Source organism: Microtus pennsylvanicus, chromosome 7 (assembly GCF_037038515.1).
Source record: "Microtus pennsylvanicus isolate mMicPen1 chromosome 7, mMicPen1.hap1, whole genome shotgun sequence".
NCBI lineage: Eukaryota > Metazoa > Chordata > Mammalia > Rodentia > Cricetidae > Microtus > Microtus pennsylvanicus.
In genome coordinates, this window is record NC_134585.1 from 122,075,861 (window position 1) to 122,097,649 (window position 21,789).

At 46.3% G+C, this 21,789-nt stretch overlaps 2 protein-coding genes across 2 annotated transcripts in view; one reads left to right on the top strand and one right to left on the bottom strand.

Moving 5' to 3' along the window:
* Nucleotides 1-24: 24 nt before the first annotated feature.
* On the top strand, nt 25-1,172 carry Rps27 (ribosomal protein S27). Its single transcript, XM_075978318.1, has 4 exons — nt 25-100; nt 402-510; nt 730-840; nt 1,086-1,172. The coding sequence occupies exons 1-4, from the start codon at nt 95-97 to the stop codon at nt 1,112-1,114; spliced, it is 255 nt and encodes an 84-aa protein (XP_075834433.1). The 5' UTR covers nt 25-94; the 3' UTR covers nt 1,115-1,172.
* Nucleotides 1,173-1,901: 729 nt separating this feature from the next.
* Nucleotides 1,902-21,789, bottom strand: part of Nup210l (nucleoporin 210 like) — a 97,790-nt gene continuing 77,902 nt past the window's right edge. The window contains exons 30-40 of the mRNA XM_075979207.1: nt 21,326-21,500; nt 19,866-20,041; nt 17,037-17,254; nt 13,386-13,522; nt 11,447-11,573; nt 9,540-9,689; nt 8,063-8,310; nt 4,804-5,002; nt 3,226-3,330; nt 2,339-2,413; nt 1,902-2,108 (exon numbers count right to left, since the gene is read on the bottom strand). Of these exons, the coding sequence (XP_075835322.1) occupies nt 2,008-2,108; nt 2,339-2,413; nt 3,226-3,330; nt 4,804-5,002; nt 8,063-8,310; nt 9,540-9,689; nt 11,447-11,573; nt 13,386-13,522; nt 17,037-17,254; nt 19,866-20,041; nt 21,326-21,500 (1,711 nt within the window). The 3' untranslated portion in view covers nt 1,902-2,007. The remainder of the gene's footprint in view (nt 2,109-2,338; nt 2,414-3,225; nt 3,331-4,803; nt 5,003-8,062; nt 8,311-9,539; nt 9,690-11,446; nt 11,574-13,385; nt 13,523-17,036; nt 17,255-19,865; nt 20,042-21,325; nt 21,501-21,789) is intronic.

Below are 21,789 nucleotides of genomic sequence, written 5' to 3' on the forward strand. Positions count from 1 at the left end.
ACACGCACTCGTCACTTCCTGTGCCATAGCGGATATAAGGAACAGGATTTCCGCTTTCGCTCCTTTCCGGCGGTGACGACCTCCCTACGAGAACATGCCTGTGAGTTGCTTGGCCCGGGTTTCGGCAGAGCGCTCGCGCTGGTGTCTGTACGCCCCTCTCGTGCTAATTGCAGACCGTAGCGGGTCCTCACTCACGCCCCGCGTTGTCGTAGGACGGCAATTCCGGAGCCGCGGAGGCCGGCTGGCCACCCGCGGAGACGGGAGCGGAGAGGAGATAAGATGGCGGCCCAGCTACGCAGACACCAGGGGCGGCGAGGGGAGCGTTCTCCTCGGTGTGTGGCACTGGGGACCGTTTCCCACCATCTCTTTTCACGTTAGCTCTGCATTTCTGTCCTTCATAGCTCGCAAAGGATCTCCTTCATCCCTCACCAGAGGAGGAAAAGAGGAAACACAAGAAAAAGCGCCTGGTGCAGAGCCCCAATTCCTACTTTATGGATGTGAAGTGCCCAGGTGAGGAGTGTCCGCCGACTCTGAGACTCGGGGAAGAGCTAGTCCTGGGGTGTAGCATGGTATTTACTTAGAACTCAGAAGGAAGACTTGGAGCTCCGTCCTAGGGTGCGTGCTTAGATTAGCGGTAGAAACCGCGCAGTTTGTGTTAGGGAACAGTAAGGGGATGGCAGCCCGGCGAGCAGTAAAGCAATGACCGTGATTGTTGAATTGTCTTTCCAGGATGCTATAAAATCACCACGGTCTTTAGCCATGCACAGACGGTAGTCCTGTGTGTCGGCTGCTCCACTGTCCTCTGTCAGCCTACAGGCGGAAAAGCAAGACTGACAGAAGGTAAGTGGCCTTCATGTTGGGCTTTTGGCTTTTGGATCCTACGGTGTCAGGCTTGCTAGTCACTCACTGGATTGCTCTCAAAGCCCTAGTGCTTAATAAGGGTGGGCTGGTTTTGTTGAAAGCTTTTCAGTTGTCTCCAGGCGATGAGTGTGGTGAACTTGAATCACTGGGCTGAGAGCAGATGCTCAGGTGAAGGGTCAGTGCAGGCTATGGGGTGAGTAATACTTTGGATCTGTTTCTTCCAGGATGCTCCTTCAGGAGGAAGCAGCACTGAGAAGCACCGGATTCGAGATGAGTGGGAACCATCCCAATAAACACATTTTGGATACATAGTGTTTGTCTTGTTTAACTGGTGGGAAGTTGTGCCTCAAGTATCCCAGGGCAACCAGAAGAGTGGTCCTTTTGGGTCAAGTAAGTGACCAAATACCCAAGAGTTCTTTTCGGCATTTGTATCTCAGTTCACTGGGAGAATCTTAGACCGTGGTTTAAAGCTAGTGATACTGTATAATTATAATTGGGCTTTGTGTTTTTGGTATTTACTGTTTCAGGGAAACACTAGTTCTTAGCAGGAAGCATTAGCTAGGTGGTGCACGCCTTTAATCCCAGCTCTTGAACTCTTAGCTGACCTCTAAGAGTTCAAGGTCAGCCTTGTTCTACCAGAACTAGTTCCCAGGACAGCTAGAACTGTCAAATTGAGAACCCTGTCTGAGGCGTTGGGGGTGGGGGGCTGAGGTAGAGTGGGGTTGGGGAACAAGGACAGGAAGAATTGTGTCATACAAAGGTGTGGGACGGTGGGTCTTTTCGGGGAATGGTGGTACACACTCCTACTTGAAAGAAGCAGGCAAATTCAGAACAGCTGGGGTTACTGGTGTAGGTGTGTTGTTTTAGACAGGGTCTTACCTAGCTTCAAGTCTTCTGTAGCAGGGGATCCCCCCTCCCCTAGCACCACCATATCAATTTATGTGGTGCTAGGAACAGAAACCCAGGGCTTGTTGTGGCCCCAGAAACTTTACAAAACATGACTTTGAATAAAACTACTTAAGATTGTTTATTTATAGCACATAGAAAAACTTGTTTTGGAGCTTTAGTGTAAAGTTGGCTACTAGGCTTCTGCAGAATTAGATATCCCCTCCATTCTGCAGTGAAGGGGATGTGTCCATATTGAGGTTAGTGCTTTATACTCCATAACCAGTGTTGTAGCCGACTCTGTACCAGTGGTGGCTGTGGCCTCAGGAAGTGAGGGGGAGAACATGTGGTTGTGTAAGAACCTGGAAGAAAAGAAACTAGGTAAGTAAGTGAAGCACATGGCTGAAGTTCTGAAAGATGAGGGCGGTGGTTCTTTTTTTTTTTTTTCTTTCGAGACAGGGTTTCCCTGTGGCTTTGGAGCCTGTCCTGGAACTAGCTCTGTAGACCAGGCTGGTCTCGAACTCACAGAGATCCGAGTGCTGGGATTAAAGGCGTGCGCCACCATCGCCCGGCTAGGGCGGTGGTTCTTTACCTGGCTGAGCTGTTCCTATAGTTGGTACATAAACAACTGGAATAGTCTGTATCTTGTTCAGGAAGGCATTGTATGCTGGAAAAAGGAAACACCACAAAAAGCTTTATGTGATTTTGATTGCAGGAAGGCCTTGAAGATTATAAAGTCCAATCAAAAATGAGATTTAAAGGGCGGCAAGATGATTCAGCCAGCAGACTCTTGACAAGTTGTCTTAAGTCCCCAGAACCTACACAGTGGAAGGAGAGAACAGACTCCCTCAAGTTGCCTCTGACTTACACACTTGAGTCAGGGCATGATTGTGCTTCCTCCTTAACCCAAGCAAATATGTAAGAAATAAATAAAATGAAATTTAAGTATTAGTATAAAGGTTATGTTTCCAGTTAGTCTGCCTTCAAAAAACACTGCCCTGTGTACTAATACTTGTAATTCCTGAACTAGTACAGTGCAGGTATGACATTTGTAGCTGTAGGTATAAGATGATTTAAGTATACGAGTAGATGTATAGATTAAGTGGCAATGCTCTTGAATGCTGGAAGTTTCAGTAATTGCTATGGGTCCTGGAACTGCCTCTCTGTAGTACTGAAGGGGAGATGCGATGATACGCATCTTAGAGGTATTTTCTTGGCACTTTTGGCTAAAAGTGCATGTGTAGGCGGTAGTGCTATCTCTTTTGATTTTCTTTTGAGATGGTTTCTCTGTGTAACACAACCCTGACTGTCCTGGAGCTTGCTTCATGGACCAGGCTGCCTGCTTCTTCCCGAGTGCTGGGATTAAATGTGTGGGCCATCATGCCCAGCAAGTTGACCTTTAGTCGACTAGGCTCACTCAGTGTTTGTGTCATAGATTGGTTTGTGAAGAGTCAAAAGTCTACCATGTAGACTCCTTACCTAGGAAGATGAAAGCAGTTGATGCCAGCACAGCAAAGAGGGTAAATAGGAGGATCTGATAAGAACCAGCAACATTCTTGAAGACACCTGAATCTTCACAGTGATCTGCATTGCCATAATGGGATGAGATCATACATTAATAACATCCAGAGGAGATGGTGGCTTTAATCCTAGTGCAGAGACAGCTGGATCTTTTGACTAGTTCAAGGCAAAAAAAAAAAAAAAAAAAACAAAAACAGGGTCCCAGTGTACTGATACTGCCCACTTGGGATAATGAAGTTAGAAGACAGTGATAATCTCAAATCCCATGCCGCCCTGCAAATGGAATTCAACCCAATGCTGGTGCGTCAATGGATATTAGTGGACTTTCTACCATTTTGCCAGCCTGCTGACTCAGTTTCTGACCCTTCTCTCTCACTTGTGTGCATGCCATTTCTGTCTTTGTCTCAGCTGTTCATAATAAAACGTGTAGGGTTTGCCCCCGCACTAAAAAGTCCTAGATACCATATTTTGAAGAACGACCTTGATGTCTTGATCCATCCTTTTGGCCCACCTGTAGTGCTGGGACTATAGGCCTGAGGGTTACAAGCTAGGCATTAAGCCCAGGGCTTCACACACACTTAGCTTGTATCACATGAATTACACATCCTTAGCCAAAGCTTGTTTTCTTTTTCATTGGTTTTTCAAGGTGGTTTCTCTAACAGCCCTAGCTGTCCTAGCCTTGAACTCAGCTTCTTGCCTCGTCCCCGAGTAATGTGTCACCATGTTTGGTTTTTTGTAAGCACATTTGTCTATATTTGATTATTTCAGAGGCCCTCAGCTCTAGCATAGTCTTCCTCAAGCATGTTATTTATCCTGGGTTGTTGAAGGTGCTGGGAGATAATTGTAGTGTTTGGTCAAGCACAAGGAACAGGATTTCTTTGCCTGCCTCTAGACATGTGCTACCACTGCCCAGCTAAGAGCTGAGTTTTGTATATACACACAGGCCCATGTGGTTTCCTGTTATTCCAGTTACACATGGGCCAGCCATCCTAGCCTATATTTCCTTCTAGCCAAGTGAGAACAGGTTGATGGTTCCTGGGTGGCACTGGAGGGTGACTGCATCAGTCCACACTTAGTGTGTGTACCCTGCCATGAACAACAAACCACTGCAGTAATCTGATCATCATACCCTGCTGTTTATGTAGATAGTTTCTGGATGGGGTCTAAGTAAGATTTGGACATAATGTTACTTGTAGCATTTGCCTGTGCCCACAAATTGTGACCTAACACTTGATTTATGCAGGTTTCCACCCCCCACCTCTTGACAGGGTTTCTCTGTAGACCAGGCTGCCTTCCCAAGTGTGTGAGGTGGGGAGATAAGAAGTCAGAGGGGATCCAGCCTTCCTATAGTCCAATACCTGTTACTGTAAAAAGGTGACTGGGTGTAGACTAGGGAGCTAGAGGCAGGAGGCCAACCTGGTCTACATAACAAAATCTGGGCTGGCCAAACTAGGCCAAAAGTGTTGGGGGGCGGGGATTCGCCGTTCCTAATACATTCTTTCCCCGTGTAGATTAAAAATAGTCCCCAGTGCTCACCTGAACCAGATAGGTCTTTGGCTCTGACCACCACAGCCTCATGCTGACTGGTGAGTGCGCAGGAAAAGTTAATGAAAACCGGTGAGGACAGCTGGAAGGCGGTGAAGTTGACTGCTCTTACTAGGTAGATAACCAGGCCTGTCATGAGGGTAGAGTGCCTGTGGCCAGAGACTGCTAGAAATGGGGAGCTGGAAAAGACCTTGGAGAAAAGAAAAAACGCTACCTGTTTAGAAGAAGATAAATCAGTTGTTGTACAATCAGGAGGCCTGGCGTTTGGATCCCAGCATCTAGGTAACTCTCCCATGTGTATCAGCAACCCCGGCTCTGAGAGGAATCGAGACAGGTTTATTTTCTGGGGCTCATTTTTAGCCTAGTCAAGGAAAATCAGCTTCAAAGAGTGGGTGGTGCTGGGCGGTGGTGGCGCACGCCTTTAATCCCACCACTCGGGAGGCAGAGGCAGGCGGATCTCTGTGAGTTCGAGTCCAGCCTGGTCTACAAAGGGAGTTCCAGGACAGGCTCCAAAGCCACAGAGAAACCCTGTCTCGAAAAACCAAAAAAAAAAAAAAAAAAAATGGGTGGTGAGCCGGGCGGTGGTGGCGCACACCTTTAATCCCAGCACTGGGAGTTCGAGGCTAGCCTGGTCTACAAGAGCTAGTTCCGGGACAGGCACCAAAGCTACAGAGAAACCCTGTCTTGAAAAACCAAAAAAAAAAAGGTGGTGAACCTATGGGGTGGCTCAGGTAAAGTTGCCTGTTTCCAAACTTGATGCCATGAGTTAGGGACTTGCATGACAAAAAGAAAAAAATGACCCTTAGAAAGTCTCTGACCTCCATACGTGCCGTGTGGCATGGATGCGTCTACATACAAGATAAATAAAAATGTGATTTAAAATGTGGAGAAAGGGGGCTGGAGAGATGGCTCAGTGGTTAAGAGCATTGCCTGCTCTTCCAAAGGTCTTGAGTTCAATTCCCAGCAACCACATGGTGGCTCACAACCATCTGTAATGAGGTCTGGTGCCTTCTTCTGGCCTGCAAACATACATACAGACAGAATATTGTATACATAATAAATAAACATTTGAAAAATATTTTAAAAGAAAAAAAAATAAAATGTGGAGAAATACAGCTGGAGAGTGACAGAGTCACCAGCCCTCTTCTGGTCTCCACACGTGCACTTACATCTCGAGGAAAACAAGGTGCAGGTGGGCATGGTGGCAGACTTGACTCCCCGTACGTACTCAAGGGTGGAGGTAGGTAGGTGGGTGCATGTGTAAGGTCCAGGCCAGCCAGGGCTACATAATGATTTTCTTCAAAGGTAGTGAGCTAGGAATGGGAGCACACACCTTTAATACCAACACTTGGAAAGCAGAGGCAGGGTCATCTCCTGAGGCAGAGGCCAGCCTGCCTAGAGTGAATTCCAGGACAGCCAAGGTTGTACAAAGAAACCCTGTCGGGCTGGAGAGATGGCTCAGCGGTTAAGAGCATTGCCTGCTCTTTCAAAGGTCCTGAGTTCAATTCCCAGCAACCACATGGTGGCTCACAACCATCTGTAATGAGGCCTGGTGCTGTCTTCTGGCCTGCAGGGGTACGTGTAGGCAGAACATTGTATACATAATAAATAAATAAATATATATATAAAAAAGAAACCCTGTCTTGGGAAACCAAAAATAAGAACATAAAAAATGCGAGCAATTGAGGAAGAACTCTGGCCTCCACACTGTGTGTACAAAAGAATAAAATGTAAGCTAAAGGCGAGGACGTGTTAAAGGCTGACTTCTGAATGTGCTTTGAGGCTAGGGGTGAGACTGGCCTGTCCTGAGCGCGAGGGTCTCAGGTGTGACAGGAGGTAGACTTGGAGTCTCCTTGTGTAGCCCAGGCTGGCCTGGAACTCCTAGCAGTCCTGTTTAACCTCTTCAGTGCTGGGATTATAGGCTCACAACATCGTGTCTGCCTTCAGTTTGTTTTGTTTTTGTTTTTGTTTTTGTTTTTTTTTTTTTTTGGTTTTTTCGAGACAGGGTTTCTCTGTAGCTTTGGAGCCTGTCCTGGAACTAGGTCTGTAGACCAGGCTGGTCTCGAACTCACAGAGATCCGCCTGCCTCTGCCTCCTGGGATTAAAGGCGTGCACCACCATCGCCCGGCTCTGCCTTTAGTTTGTTTTGGCAACATTTATTGGGTTGGAGAGGTGACTTAGCAGTTAAGAGCACTGGCTGTTCTCCCAGAGGACCTGGGTTCAATTCCCAGCATCCAAATGGCAGCTCACAAATGTCTGTAAGTCCAGTTCCAGGGCTTCTGACACCCTCAGACACATACAGGTAAAATACCAATGAACATAAATGTTAAAAAGTAAATAAAATTAACAGTGGTCGACAAACTTGTGTCCAGCCTTGTGAGGAGAGTTCATTTAACATAAAGAGTCTCCAGTGGTTGGCCAGAGACCTAGCTTAAGAGGTATGTGATGCACAGAGAGACATACGTGGTTAAAAATAAAAATGTATCTCCAAGTATTTAAGCTATTTTCCAGTGGTAACTTTAAAGAAGGCATCAGGTTCCCTAGGGTTGGCTTTTCAGGAATTCTGAGCCCTTTGATGTGAGTTTCAGCAGCCAAACTCTGTCTTCTACGAGAACAACCTGTGTTCCTAACTGTTGAGCCATCTCTACAGCCCCCATAGTAACTTTAATTAGGTTACCAAGTAACATTTTTACCCTTGGAATGAGAATAACAAGTCTTTTCAAATCCCTTGTCTTTCAGCCATGGGTGGTAGTGCATGTCCAGTGGTCCCCAGGCTTGGAAGATAGGTGGTACACGCTTTCAAGGTAGCGTGGGTTACACTGTCTTAAAAGCAAAACTGAGGACTAAGGATGTTTAGTTGTGCTTGCCACATGCACATGGTCCATGATTGAGTTCTCGTGACAGCACAAACCCAGGTTAGCAGCACACGTCTTTTTTTTAAATATTTATTTATTTATTATGTATACAATATTCTGTCTGTATGTCTGCAGGCTAGAAGAGGGCACCAGACATCATTACAGATGGTAGTGAGCCACCATGTGGTTGCTGGGAATTGAACTCAGGACCTTTGAAAGAGCAGGCAATGCTCTTAACCACTGAGCCATCTCTCCAGCCCAGCAGCACATGTCTTAATTGCAGCACTTGGAAGGCAGGAGGCCCATCTTGACTATGTAGGGACTTCACTGCCAGCCTAAAGAGAGTATGCTGGAAAAAAGCACAACCTAGACCCCCGACCCAGTACTGCTGTTACCTCTAGACTCTCGAGAACTCTTTCCACTCCCAGGACTCTGAGCTCGCCAATGTCTTTGTGGCTAATAACCAACTCTGACTGGTTCATGTAAAAACCAGGGATGAAAGGGATGAGGATTCTTTGCATTCCATTCTTGCTTCGTTCACTGACCAGAGTTGCCCACCCGTATACCGAGGTGTCGGCCACACTTAGGGCTTGGCGCAGCTCATCGGAATTCTGTCGAACTTTGATTAGGCAGACATAGACCCCTAAAAAAAGAAAGACAGCAGGAAGGCTGAGAGGCTCTGCTAAGATAACCAAGGTAAGGTAGAAGAAAACATGTGAACTCAGTTCAGTTTAAGGGCACACTATTGCCATTATGGGGAAAATACCAAGAAGGAAAACTGTCCTGAGGGAGCCCAGCTGGACTCAACAGTGCTGGTCCCAGAAAGTCAGCGCTCAGTGAATGGCCAGCAGCTAAGAAGTGGCAAGGAGGCAGAATGAAGGCAAAGTCTCGGGGACACCACTTCCCTAGCTCCCCTTGGTTGCTGGTCCAGTGCTGTGCTATCTGCATTTTGTTCTGGAAGTTTCTACAATGTACAGCTTTAGTGTGACGGAACCTTCTTTCAGTGCTTGTCCATTAGCCATGCCATTCAAGCTGCGAGGCCTCGATTCTGAGCTCAAATAGTGTAGCATTAGCCTGCTTTTCCTTCCCTACTTTTCCCTCTCCCCTGCTTTCCTGCCTCCCACAGTTGTGTTCGCAATATTTGAACTAGGCCTGCCACCTGCCAGGTGATCTCTCCCACTGAGCGTCCCCAGCCTTTTTACGTTCTAGTTTGAACAGTTACACTAGACTTCCCAGGAACTTGAATTTATTTTGTAGACTAGGCAGGCCTTGACTTTGTGATCCTCCTGCCTCAGTTCTTCCAAGTATTAGGATTACAGGTTTATGCCCTAAGGCCTAGCAGAATCCTCTCATTTTATGTTCATTTATATCCAGCCATCTGAATGTCATACTGTTTCTTGTTATGACATTTGTCTGGAATACTCAAACACAGCAATGCTGTTGGAGATAGAAGAGTAAGCCTGGGCATGACGGTCCATGCCTCCAATCCCCGACTCTGAGGCTGAGGTCCATGCCTCTGATCCCAGCACTCAGGACCTCTGAGGTCGAGGCCAGCCTAGCCTACATAGTGAGACCCTGTCTCAAAACACAAAACAGTGAGACACAATCTAACCTTTCCTAGAGCAGGAACAAAAAAGAAAAGGGTAAATTATGGGGGCACAGCTTGCATTCCTAGCTCTTTTGAGGTGGAGGCACCAGTTCAAGATCATTCTTGGTTGAGACCAGCCAGGGATACAGGATACCCCAAACAGAAAACAGCCCTTTGTTGGACCAGTTGAGAAAGGCTCTAGAGGTAGAGGAAATGCAAATAAACTGTCGCCACAGGAGGGCTACAGTTGTAGAACTGGAAGCTACTGAGCTGCTGGATCCTACCTCTCTCCATGCTGAACTCGGAATGGATGTGGAAGACTTTACTTGCTGGGATGTCTAGTAAAGTATTACTGAACTGCACGTGGCATAGCATGAGTGTCTCGGGAAGAAGAACTTTTGCAACAGCGGAAGCCTGACTTGGGGTACAGGACCCTAAGAAGAAGAGAGTTAAATAACCGTTGTCAACATAGGTTTGTAAAAGGAGAAATTATGGGGACTGGAGGGAGGACCCAGTGCTTAAGAGCATTTCTTCCTATAGAGGACTGTTGTGGAATAATGGCTTTTTCTTCCTTCCTCCCCTCCCTTCCTCCCTCCCCTCCCTCCCTCCCTCCCTTCCTGTCTTTCTTTCTTTTTTTTTTTTTTTGTTATGTTTTTGTTTTTTGAGATGATTTCTCTAGCTTTGAAGCCTGTTCTGTAACCAGCTCTTGTAGACCAGGCTGGCCTCGAACTCGTAGAGATCCACCTGCCTCTGCCTCCAAGTGCTGGGATTAAAGGCGTGTGCCACCACTGCTGGGCTTGTGGAATAATGTTTTTGTGCACTGTAATGATGTGTCACTCAGATTGGTTTAATAAAAAGCTGAACAGCCAATAGGTAGGCAAGATTTTCAGGGCAGAGACGCGGATGTAACATAAACGTAACATGTAGGAGATGAGGTGTAAAGAGCCGTGAGACTCATGGCAGTACATAAATCAATAGAAAAGGGTTAAATTCTAAAAGTTAGCTAAAAAATAAGCCGAAGTTATTGGCCAAGCTCTCATAATTAATAAAAAGTATCTGCGTTGTGATTTGGGAGCCGGCTGGCAGGACAGAGAAAGATTAGCTCCAGAGGGCCTGAGTTCAGTTCCCGCTGTGGGCAGCTCACAGCCGTCTGTAACTCAAGTTCTAGGGTATTTGATGTCCTTGTATGGTCTTTAAGGAAACCTGAACACAAGGTAGCCACACACATATGAATAAAAATCCTTTAAAAAGAAACTTAACATGACATCAGTGCCGGAGATGTGTCTGCTTCTGCCCCCTAAGTGCTAGGATTAAAGGCATGTACCACAAAACCCGACTACAAAAATCTAAACTTTAATCCAGTCATAATTTTTGAAATTTCATTGATTTCAGTTTCTGTGCTAGGATGGAGTTAAGGGCTAGAGCAGTGGTTCTCAACCTTCCCAGTGCTACAGCCCTTTAAATACAGGTCCTCATGTGGTGACCCTCATCCTAAAATTATTCCTGTTGCTACTTCATAACTGTAGTTCTGCTACTGTTATGAATTGTAATGTAGATTATCTGTGTTTTCCATGGCTCTTAGGTGACCCTATGAAAGGGTTGTTTGACCCCAAGGGGGTCCCAGCTCCTAGGTTGAGAACCACTGTGTTAGAGAGATGGCTCAACATAAGCTATTGCTCTTCTAGAGGACCAAGTTTAGTTCCAAGCACCCATGTCAGGTGTCTGGCTACCAAGGGCACCTGCACCCATGTGCATATACCATATACCTACACATAATTAAAAATAATAAAAACCTTTATAAAAATTGGAGTCAATTTTGAAGTAAAATGAATTTTTTGTTGTCTTAGTTTTTTTTTTTTTTTTTTTTTTTTTGAGACAGGCTTTCTCTGTATAACACTCCTAGCTGTCCAACTCACAGAGATTCCTCTGCCTCCTGCCTCTGCCTCCCGAGTGCTGGGATTAAAGGTGTGTGCCACCACCACCCAGCTGTTGTTTTAGTTTTTTGAGAGAATCAGCGTGTCCTTGAACATGCTTCAAAGGTTGTATCTTAGCTTTTCACATGTTAGCATTACGGGTATGTGCTACTATGCACAGCCAATAAAAGAAAACATATTAATCTAAAGGAATAAAATAACTGAGGGACACATAGGAAGATGGACATAATCAGGAGACCTGCAGAGAGGTTCCTTACCTTTAAGGTTGACGTCATTTCTGCCGGTGCTGATGAAGAGTTTGAACACAGTTGCATTGGGGGTATTTGTGAGGTAAGTCTTGAGGTCATAGTTGAATGTTAATCTTGACGAAGCATTGACTACCACCTGTCAGCAAACCAAGGGGAAAGCTGGTTCCCTCCATCCTTACCCCCAATAACTTATTTCAACCAAGAGTATCTATTTCATACAACTACAAATTGGCATTCTGATTATTTGAGAAACAAAAAAAATTGTGTAGGTAGACTTTTCTTTCCTGATAACCAGTTCCCAAAAAACCAATATGCGGGCAATGGTGGCGCATACCTTTAATCCCAGCACTCAGGAGGCAGAGGCAGGCAGATCTCTGTGAGTTTGAGGCCAGCCTTGTCTACAGGAACTAGTTCTAGGACAGGCTCTAAAACTACAGTGAAACCCTGTCTCAAAAAACCAACCAACCAAACAAACAAACAAAAAAATCCCAAATAACCAATATAGAGACTTAATATTAATTATAGCTATTTGGCTGATAGCTCAGGCTTATTACTAACTAGCTCTTACAACTTAAATTAACCCATTTCTATTAATCTGTGCTGCCACATGGCTCATGGCATATTACCTCATTCTTATATATGCTTTTTTTCCATCTAGCTGGTGACCCTGACTCAGCCCTTCTTTTTCGCAGCATCCTCCTAGTCTGGTTCTCCTGCCCAATCTCTTCCTACCCAGCTATAGGTCAGTTAGCTCTTTATAACCAATGAGAGAAATACATATTTACAGTATACAAAGGTTGTTCCACAGCATTTCCCCCTTTTGCCTAATTAAAAAAGGTTTTAACTTCAACATAGTAAAATTATATAAAAAACAGTTATTTTTTTTTTTTTTTTTTTGGTTTTTCGGGACAGGGTTTCTCTGTGGCTTTGGAGCCTGTCCTGGAACTAGCTCTGTAGACCAGGCTGGTCTCGAACTCACAGAGATCCACCTGCCTCTGCCTCCCAAGTGCTGGGATTAAAGGCGTGCGCCACCATCGCCCGGCCTTAAAAAACAGTTATTAATTAGAAAAAATGTGGAATATTTTTTAAAATTTTTTTGGAATATTTCTTACATTATATGAATATATGTTGCTGTGATTGGCTTAATAAAGAAGCTGACAGGCCAGTTGCTGAGCGGGAGTGTTAAACAAGAGAACCACACTGAGAATGCTGGCAGAAAGAAGGCCAGAGTCAGAGAAGTGGTGAGTGGACCCAGAGCAAAGCAAGATTGGCATGCTATAATGAGAAAAGGTATTAAGTCACATAGCAAAGCATAGATAAGAAATATGGGTTAATTTAAATGTAAGAGTTAGCTATTCATTAGCCTGAGTTATTGGCCAAACATTTATATTTAATATTAAGTCACTGTGTGGTTACTTGGGAGTGGCTTGTGTGACAGAAGCTTCTGTCTGCAAAATCATTTACTTGTGAAATGATTTTTAAATTTTTTTAAAGATTTATTTATTTATTTATTATGTATACAACATTCTACCTCCATGTATGTCCACATGCCAGAGGAGGGCGCCAGATCTCATTACAGATGGTTGTGAGCCACTATGTGGTTACTGGGAATTGAACTCAGGACCTCTGGAAGAGCAGCCAGTGCTCTTAACCACTGAGCCATCTCTCCAGCCCCTTATTTTTTTCTTTTAAATTTTGAGACAGGTCTTGGATATAAAAAGACTAGCCAGAATCTCTCTTTATAGCTTAAGATGACCTTAAACTTCTGATCTTCCAGCCTCTACCGCCACATCTCCAGTGTTGAGATTAAAGACACACCTGGTTTGTGTGGTGGGAATTGAACCCAGGAATTCATGCATGTTATAAAGTGATCTTCCATCCTAGCATGTTTCTGCATGTATAAATGCAATCACCCTGGTCCTTTCAGCTGCGGTGCACGTAGCTGTACCTCTCGAAATGTCTTCACAACTCCAGGGATGTCATGAAAGATGGTTGCAGTTCCTGGGTTCCTGGCCACTCCTACTCCAGTGGCTGCGTCTGTCTGGATAATATTGTTGGGAGAAATCATCCACAGCCCAGGCTCACCTAAGAAAAGACGAGAGAATGTGCCTGGCTGCGATTTTCAATATAAATTAATAAATTACTTCAGTCAAAGCCTCAATCAGTGGGCACTCAAGACCACTCTTTATCAAGAACGTAAGTAGCTTTCCTGAATGTCTGTTTTACCTGACACCTACCAGATTTCAGGTCCTGACGCAGCCCTTCTGCTTCCTCATCTTTTACTAGTATACACTTGGTTGTCCTGGCACAAACCCAACTAAAAAGCCTCGCCTCTGCAGCCTGCAAGCCAGCAGGCAAAGGCACTTGCTACGAAGCCAGACAGCCTGAGCTAATCTCCAGGACCCACATGGTGGAAGAGAAGACCAGTATCTGACCTTCATATGTGTATCATGACATGTGTGCCCACGCCCTTCATACGTGTATCATGACATGTGTGCCCCATGCCCTTCATATGTGTATCATGACATGTGTGCCCCATGTCCTTCATATGTGTATCATGACATGTGTGCCCCATGCCCTTCATATGTGTATCATGACATGTCTGTCTCATGTCCTTCATATGTGTATCATGACACGTGTGCCCCCGTGCCCTTCATATGTGTATCATGACATGTGTGCCCCCGTGCCCTTCATATGTGTATCATGACATGTGTGCCCCGTGCCCTTCATATGTGTATCATGACATGTGTGCCCCCGTGCCCTTCATATGTGTATCATGACATGTCTGTCTCATGCCCTTTATATGTGTATCATGACATGTGTGCCCCCATGCCCTTTTTTTAAAATTTTGTTTTTGAGACAGGGTTTCTCTGTAGCTTTGGAGCCTGTCCTGGAACTAGCTCTTGTAGACCAGGCTGGCCTCGAACTCACAGGGATCCGCCTGCCTCAGCCTCCCGAGTGCTGGGATTAAAGGCGTGCGCCACCATTGCCCAGCTCCCCACGCCTTTCATATGCATATCATTACATGTGTGCTCCATGACCATAAATGCTTAAAGATAAAGTTTGCTTCATCAAGAGGTTCCTAACTGTGGAAGTGTAACTTTCATTACTGGCTTTGAGGGCAGCTTAGCTCACAGACCTTGGAGTTTACACTGGTCATCCATCACAAGTCAGCTCCAAGGCTGATTAGAACTACCTTTGTAGCCAGGCAGTGGCGGTGCACACCTTTAATCCCAGCACTTGAGAGGCACAGGCGGATCTCCGTGAGTCTGACCCAGCCTGGTCTGCAGAGAGAGTTCCAGCTGCGCTGTTGTCACCTCACTCAGCACGTATCCATAGTTCCCAGAAAAGAGACCAAAGTCCTTCACAGCCCTAGACCCCCCAGCGAGTCAGTCCTGTGGATGGTAGCAGGATGGAGGGATTCTTCCCTGGGAAGACAGATACCTCCTTATAGGCTGCCAGTGACAAACCAAATCAAAGTCCAACTTGGGAAACTAATATGTTTATTGGGCTTTATTATAGAGCACAGTTAAGGGGTTACAGGAGTACGGGTGACCCCAAAGCTGCCACACTACTGGTAAGTCTCACCCCACCATGGCTGCACAGACGGAGTCCCTCCTTCAGTTAGACTACACCGTGTCTGTGCTCTAGCACCTCCCAAGACTAGGGGGCTGTGTGCAATCAGAACAGAACCACATGCAGCTAACTGAGAGGCGCAAAGGCTGAGTGTCCTGCAAGCCTCTCCATCCTTCCTTCTACAGGGCGACTTCAGCAGTGAACAGGCCTGATCTCGGGTCTACTAGTAGTCCCATGCTCTGATGCGTATGGCGGCTGTGTGCCCGGAGGACAGTGCAATACATGTATCTGTAAAGTCAAAGAACTCACATTTTCTTGCCAAGAATAAATTTTCTTTTTATTTTTGAGTGCTAGAGTTTCAAACTAAGGACAATTTTCTAGCATTTTAATTGAATTTAATAGAACTTTTTCTAACAGAAATGTTTTCTTGATCAGAATCGTTTAGGACTGGCAAAATGGCTGGGCTTGAATGGTACAAGGGCTTGCGTGCAAGCCTGGTGATCTGAGTTTGATCCCCTGAATCCTCAGTGGAAGGAGAGAACCAATTCCATAAAGCTGTGCTCTGACCTTCACACGTGAGCCAGGGCACATGCACCACACACACACGCACCACACACACACACACACACACACACACACACACACACTGACACAGTCATAGGCCTTGGCTGCTGCCTCAGAGAACAGCGTATTAATACTTGTGTCCCAGAACTAAAGCCTCATTGCATTTTGTTCTTTCTTATATTTCATCTACATTTATAAGTTTAAACTTTAAATATTTTTATATGTTCTGCCTATATGCACACATGTGCCCTCCATGTGTGCCTGTTGCTGTGGAGGTCGGAAGAGGAGTATACAGATGGCTGAGAGCCACTGTGTGCACAGTGGGCATCGAACCCAGGGCCTCCCAAGAAGAAGTGCGCTCACCACGGAACCATCTCTCTGGTCCAGCTTTTATTACTCTTCACCTAGCAGTTAGTTAGTTACCTTCCTTCAAAAGCTGGGATGGAGAGACAGTGCCCCAGATCATCTAATTATAGAACACAAGGTTGTATTCAGTAGGCAGATGATAAGTGCTACAAGTCAACTTCTAATTGGCTATTGAGGAAAATGGCCATTCAGCTGAGAATTATCAGCTAACATGACAATCGCTTTGGGGCCATCAAGATGGCTTAGCAGGTCCTGCTACTAAGTCTAATGCCCTAAATTCAATCCCTAGGGCCCAACTGGTAAAAGATGAGAACTAACTCATCCATGTTCTTTGTTCCCACACACAAATAAATAAAATGCCATAAGAAATCAAAAACAAGCAAGGCAGTGGTGGTGCATGCCTTTAATTTCAGCACTTGGGAGGCAGAGGCAGGCGGATCTCTATGAGTTCAAGGCCAGCCTGGTCTACAAAGTGAGGTCCAGGACAAGCTCCAAAGATACATAGGAACCCTGCTTTGAAAAAACAAGAACAAAACCAACCAACCAAAAAAAAATCAAAATAAAATAATACTTTTTTGGGGGTGGGGGTAAGGGTCTTACTATGTAACCCTGGCTAACCTGGTACTGGTTATAAGATGAGACTAGCTGGGTGGTGGTGGTGCACACCTTTAATCTCAGCACTCAAGGCCAGCCTGGTCTACAAGAGCTAGCTCCAGGACAGGCTCCAAAGCTACAGAGAAACCCTGTCTTGAAAAACAAACAACAACAACAAATCAGGCTACCCTCAAACTCACAGAGATCTGCCTTCCTCTGCCTCCCCAGTGCTGGGATTAAGAGTGTGCGCCACTTGGCTGGAGAGATGGCTCAGCAGTTAAAAGCATTGCCTATTCTTCCTGAGTTCAGTTCCTGGCAACCACATGGTGGCTCACAACCATCTGTAATGAGGTCTGGTGCCCTCTTCTGGCCTGCAGGCAGACACACAGACAGAATATTGTATACATAATAAGTAAATAAATATTTTTTTAAAAAAAGAGTGTGAGCCACCACACGTGACAGAAGTGTCTTTTGTGTGGTTAAGGACAGGCACACCTACCATGCTGATTGACCAGGTGAGTGCTGAAGCAGATGACATCGCCAACAAAGGTAAGGTTGGTGTCTGGCTCAATGGCGTGTTCTACAGCAACAGGAATATAGTCTGCCATGCCAGGATGCCGCTGGTCCCAGAGTCCCACAACTGTCACCCCTCTGTTCACAGCCTGGGCCATGTATGTATAGTTTCTGTTTCCTGGTCCAATGAGCAGCAAGTCATCTCTAAGGAAGACACAAAAGGCAGGAGTGTCTGAAAAGGACAGCTGAGCATGTAACTCGGTGCTGGGTTGTTTAGCTGGCATGCACAAGGCCCTGGCTGCCAGTGAAAAGTCTCACTCCATGCCCAGCATCCATGCTGCCAAGTTCTAAGCCAGTTTGGGCTATCTAGTGAGTACTAGGCTAGCCAGAGCAACAGACAGACAAACAATTTCTGTAAAGAGATACTACAATGAGCCGGGCGGTGGTGGCGCACGCCTTTAATCCCAGCAGAGGTAGGTGGGTCTCTGTGAGTCCAACCTGGTTTACGGAGCAAGTTCTAGGACAGGCTCCAAGGCTACAGAGAAATCTTGTCTCAGAGATTTAAAAAAAAAAATTGTTTTATTTGTGTGTGTATACCCTCAGAGGCCCCAGAGGGTGATGGATCTCTTAGAACTGGGCTTTCTCAATGTGGATGCTGGGAACTGAACTCAGCTTTCTGCAAGTGCTATCAGCATGCTGAACTGTTGAGCCATCTCTCTAGCCCACTTTGTTTTTGGAGAGAGAGAGAGAGAGAGAGAGAGAGAGAGAGAGAGAGAGAGAGAGAGAGAGAGAGAGAACATTGAGGGAAGAGACCCAATCACAAATTTGTTTAAAGTTTTTAATTCTTGGGGCCTGAGAGATGGCTCAGAGGTTGAGAGTATTGACTGAGTTCAATTCCCAGCAACCACATGATGTAGAATGAGATCTGGTGCCCTCTTCTGGCATTCAGGCATACATGCAGACAGAGCATCGTATACATAATAAATAAATCATTAAAAAAATTTAAAAAAATTCTCTTTGTGCGTGATGGGCACACATGTGCCACAGCACTTGTGTGGCAGGTGGAGGACAACTTTTGAGGGATCAGTTCTGTCCTTCTATGATTTGGGACCTGGAAGTCAGGTCATCAGGTTTGGCAGCAGGGCCTGCTGAGCCACCTCCCTGGGCCTGTTTCCTGAGAGAGGGTCTCATGAAGTCCAGGCTCTCTGTGCTCCTGTGTGTAGCTCAGAATGACCTCGACCTCTCCATGCCTAGACCTTTATGTTGTTTGGTCTTTCTTGAAAGTTTTATTATGTGACCCAGTCTGGTCTCAATCCTTCTGTTTTAACCTCCTAAATGCTGCAAAAAAAAATTTTTTTTTTTTTGGAGAAAGGGTTTTCTATAGCTTTTGAACCTGTCCTGGAACTCTCTCTGTAGACCAGGCTGGCCCGGAACTCAAAGAGATCTGCCTGTTTGCCTCCTCAGTGCCGGCATGAAGGGCTTGCACCACCACTGCCCAGCGGAAACTTCCTTAATTACCAGTTTTCTTTTGTTTCTGAGACAGGGTCTTACTATGGAGCCCTAGGAAGCCCAGGTCTTGCTGTGCAGGACAGGCTGACCTCGTACTCACACAGACCCACCTGTCGTCTCTGCCTCCTGAGGGCTGGGATCAAAGGAGTGTACTACCAAGCCTGACTGACAATATTTCACCGGGCAGGAGGCAGAGGCAGAGGCAGGTAGATTTCTGTGAATTTGAGTACAGTCTGGTCTACAGAGTGAGCTCCAGGACAGCCAGGGCTACACAGAGAAACCTTGTCTTGAAAAACAAAGAAAAATTTGTTTTATGTGTGTGTGTATCCTCAGAGGCCCCAGAGGGCGTTGGATCTCTTAGAACTGGGCTGGGAACTGAGCTCAGCTTTCTGCAAGTGCTGTCAGCACGCTGAACTGCTGAGCCATCTCTCTAGCCACTTTGTTTGTGGAGAGAGTTTCAGTTTGTTGTCCAGGCTGGCCTGGAGCTTCCTTGATCTTAAGACAATTCTCCTAGGTCAATTTTCTAAGGACTGTGATTACAGGTACCAAGCCCAGCTGACAATACTACTTTTTTAAAAATATTTATTTATTATGTATACAACATTCTGCCTCCATGTATGCCCACTTGCCAGAGGAGGGTGCCAGATCTCTTTACAGATGGCTGTGAGCCACCATGTGGTTGCTGGGAATTGAACTCAGGACCTTTGGAAGAGCAGGCAATGCTCTTAACAGCTGAGCCTTCTCTCCAGAGAGACAATACTACTTTTTAACTGGTCTGGCTGGTGTGTGTGTGTGTGTGTGTGTGTGAGAGAGAGAGAGAGACAGAGAGACAGAGAGAGACAGACAGAGAGACAGAGAGAGACAAGAGAGACAGGGAGGGAGAGACAGAGAGGGAGAGACAGAGAGAGAGTGTGTATGTGAGTGTGTGTGTGTGTGTGTGTGTGTGTTGCTAAGGATCAGACCAAAGGCTTTGCACATGTTAGGAGTGTTCTATCTCTTAGCTATGTCCCTGGTCATCCCTCAGCCCCTCTGCCTTAAAACAGGGTCTACTCTAGCCCACACCAGCCTGGAACTCTCTGCTCTGATGGAGCCCAGGCTGTCTCTGCATCTGAGATGGTTCCCTCTTTACATTCCTTCTTAGAGGGATGCACACAGCACATGGGCACATGGCTCAGGCTTTAATCTTGAGTAAAAAAATAGAGACCAGATTCCAAGTTCCTAGTGAAGAGACGCCCGCCGAAACTGCTGTCAGACACGCCCTTAACTGAAGGCTTCCAAAGCGGCCCAGCACCCCTCACCTCCATACCTGTTCAGAGCCATATAAAGTCGAGTATTGTGGGTGTGGAATTTCTCTCCAATGTTATTATAAAACTCAACGATAAAGGTGAGAGACATGCCCAAGGGAAAGGCTGATAGGGTCCTTCCTTGGCCTGTGTACAGCTTGGGGTAGCTGCTCATTCGAAGGTACGTCACTGGTGCTACCTGCGGGAGACAAAACCACTGGTCCAGGGACTGCAGCTCTGGAGAAGGGCTGCTGTCGTACCTACAACCTGTAGTCAAGGTCACAAGCCGGTGTGCGTGCGTGCGTGCGAGCGTGCGAGCGTGCGTGTGTGCGTGCGTGCGTGTGTGTGTGTGTGTGTGTGTGTGTGTGTGTAGAGCATGGCTGTCTGCTGTTGATCCCCGCCTTCTGATCTTGACCAGGCCTCGTCACTGCTGTGTGAGTCAGGCCAGCCGGCCCTTGGGCTTCTAGACTTTCTCCTGTCTCTGCCTCCCACTTCTTGTGGATTACACAAGCTTGCACTCTGCACCGAGCTCTTCTGTGGGTTACAGGGATCTGAATCAGGCTTGTACCTGTGTCCCATTCCTTTACAGGAAAGAGCTTTGGACTTGACACACTTGTGGTGAAGGCTGCGATGGCGCAGGCAATGGCTACTTCATTATCCAAACTGTCAGGCGAAGCGGGTAGTACTTGGGATCTATCACTACACGACTGTCAGGAATACGGCTCGTTTTCCCTGTGGTGTGAAGGCTACACTACAGTAAGAAACACAATCTGACCCCAGTTTGTCACTTCATAGCGTTGTGTAGTCCTGGGTCTCAGCTTCCTTCTCAATTACATGCACCCTGTACAGTTCTTAAAGTAGTAAGAAGAGGAGTGCACACAGCAGAACTAGATATGGGCTGGAATATAGTATATATCTAATGTCTAAAAGATTCCTGTTAGATTAACATGCCTCTGAGGCCTTTTCTATATTTAATCTTAGCCGGAAGGCCAAGAAGCATTCTGAAACCTCTTTCCACCCTAAAATGTTTAGTTCTATACAAAGTCAGACATTTTCTTCTTTGAGACACAGTCTCACTCCACAGCCCCTGCTGGCCTTGAACTTTGAAGTCCTGCACTACCACACCCAGCTTCAGAAGTAGATTCTGGTAGAAGCAGTTCTGCGCTCTTGCCATACTAACGGAAGGCTGATCCCTCTCTTCAGGGCTGTACCATCCCTCCATTATGCTGCCCTGAAGCTGCTCTCGGGATGTTGGAATCTGCTCTTAGAGGCTTCCTTGTCTTCCAGAGAAGCACCTAGTTCTCAGGAGGACACTGCCTTTCAGCGCCAGGGCCCTCCACCCACTTAGTTATACTTATTTATTTTACTTGTAGGGTTTTTGAGGGGCTGGGATCAGATCCAGAGTTTTTGCACGCTAGGCAAACGCTCCACTCCTGAGCTATATCACAACCCCATTGTTTGACTGCTTTACTCCCGGACTCACCTGGACTCCAGTTATGGTTGTTTGATTGACTCCAAAAGGTTCTATAGAAGTGACTTCTAACACTGCAGTGCCCGCGATGGACCCAGATCTCAGGAGCCCTTGGCCCTCTTCTTCAATGACTGAGGAGTTTGGGAAGCACTTGAGAACACGGGAACTCACAAAGGCGGCGCCTTCTCTAGGAGACAAACAGAACAAGTGTGCACTCTGGGCTGTCCGACCACACGGAAGCAGGTGAAGACTGACAAGGCATTGGCGGCTGACAAAGGACTGTTCTGAGTTTGCAACCAGCCTAGTTCACAGAGTGAACTCTAGCCTAGCTTGGCTCTACATGGAAACCCTGTCTTAGAACACTAAAACTTTCAAGCAGACAGACAGTTAGCCAGCCCGTGTCTCTACCTCCCCACACGCTGGGACAACAGGCATCAACCACTAGCCCCAGGCCTATGCTTTTCTCTTTAAAAACA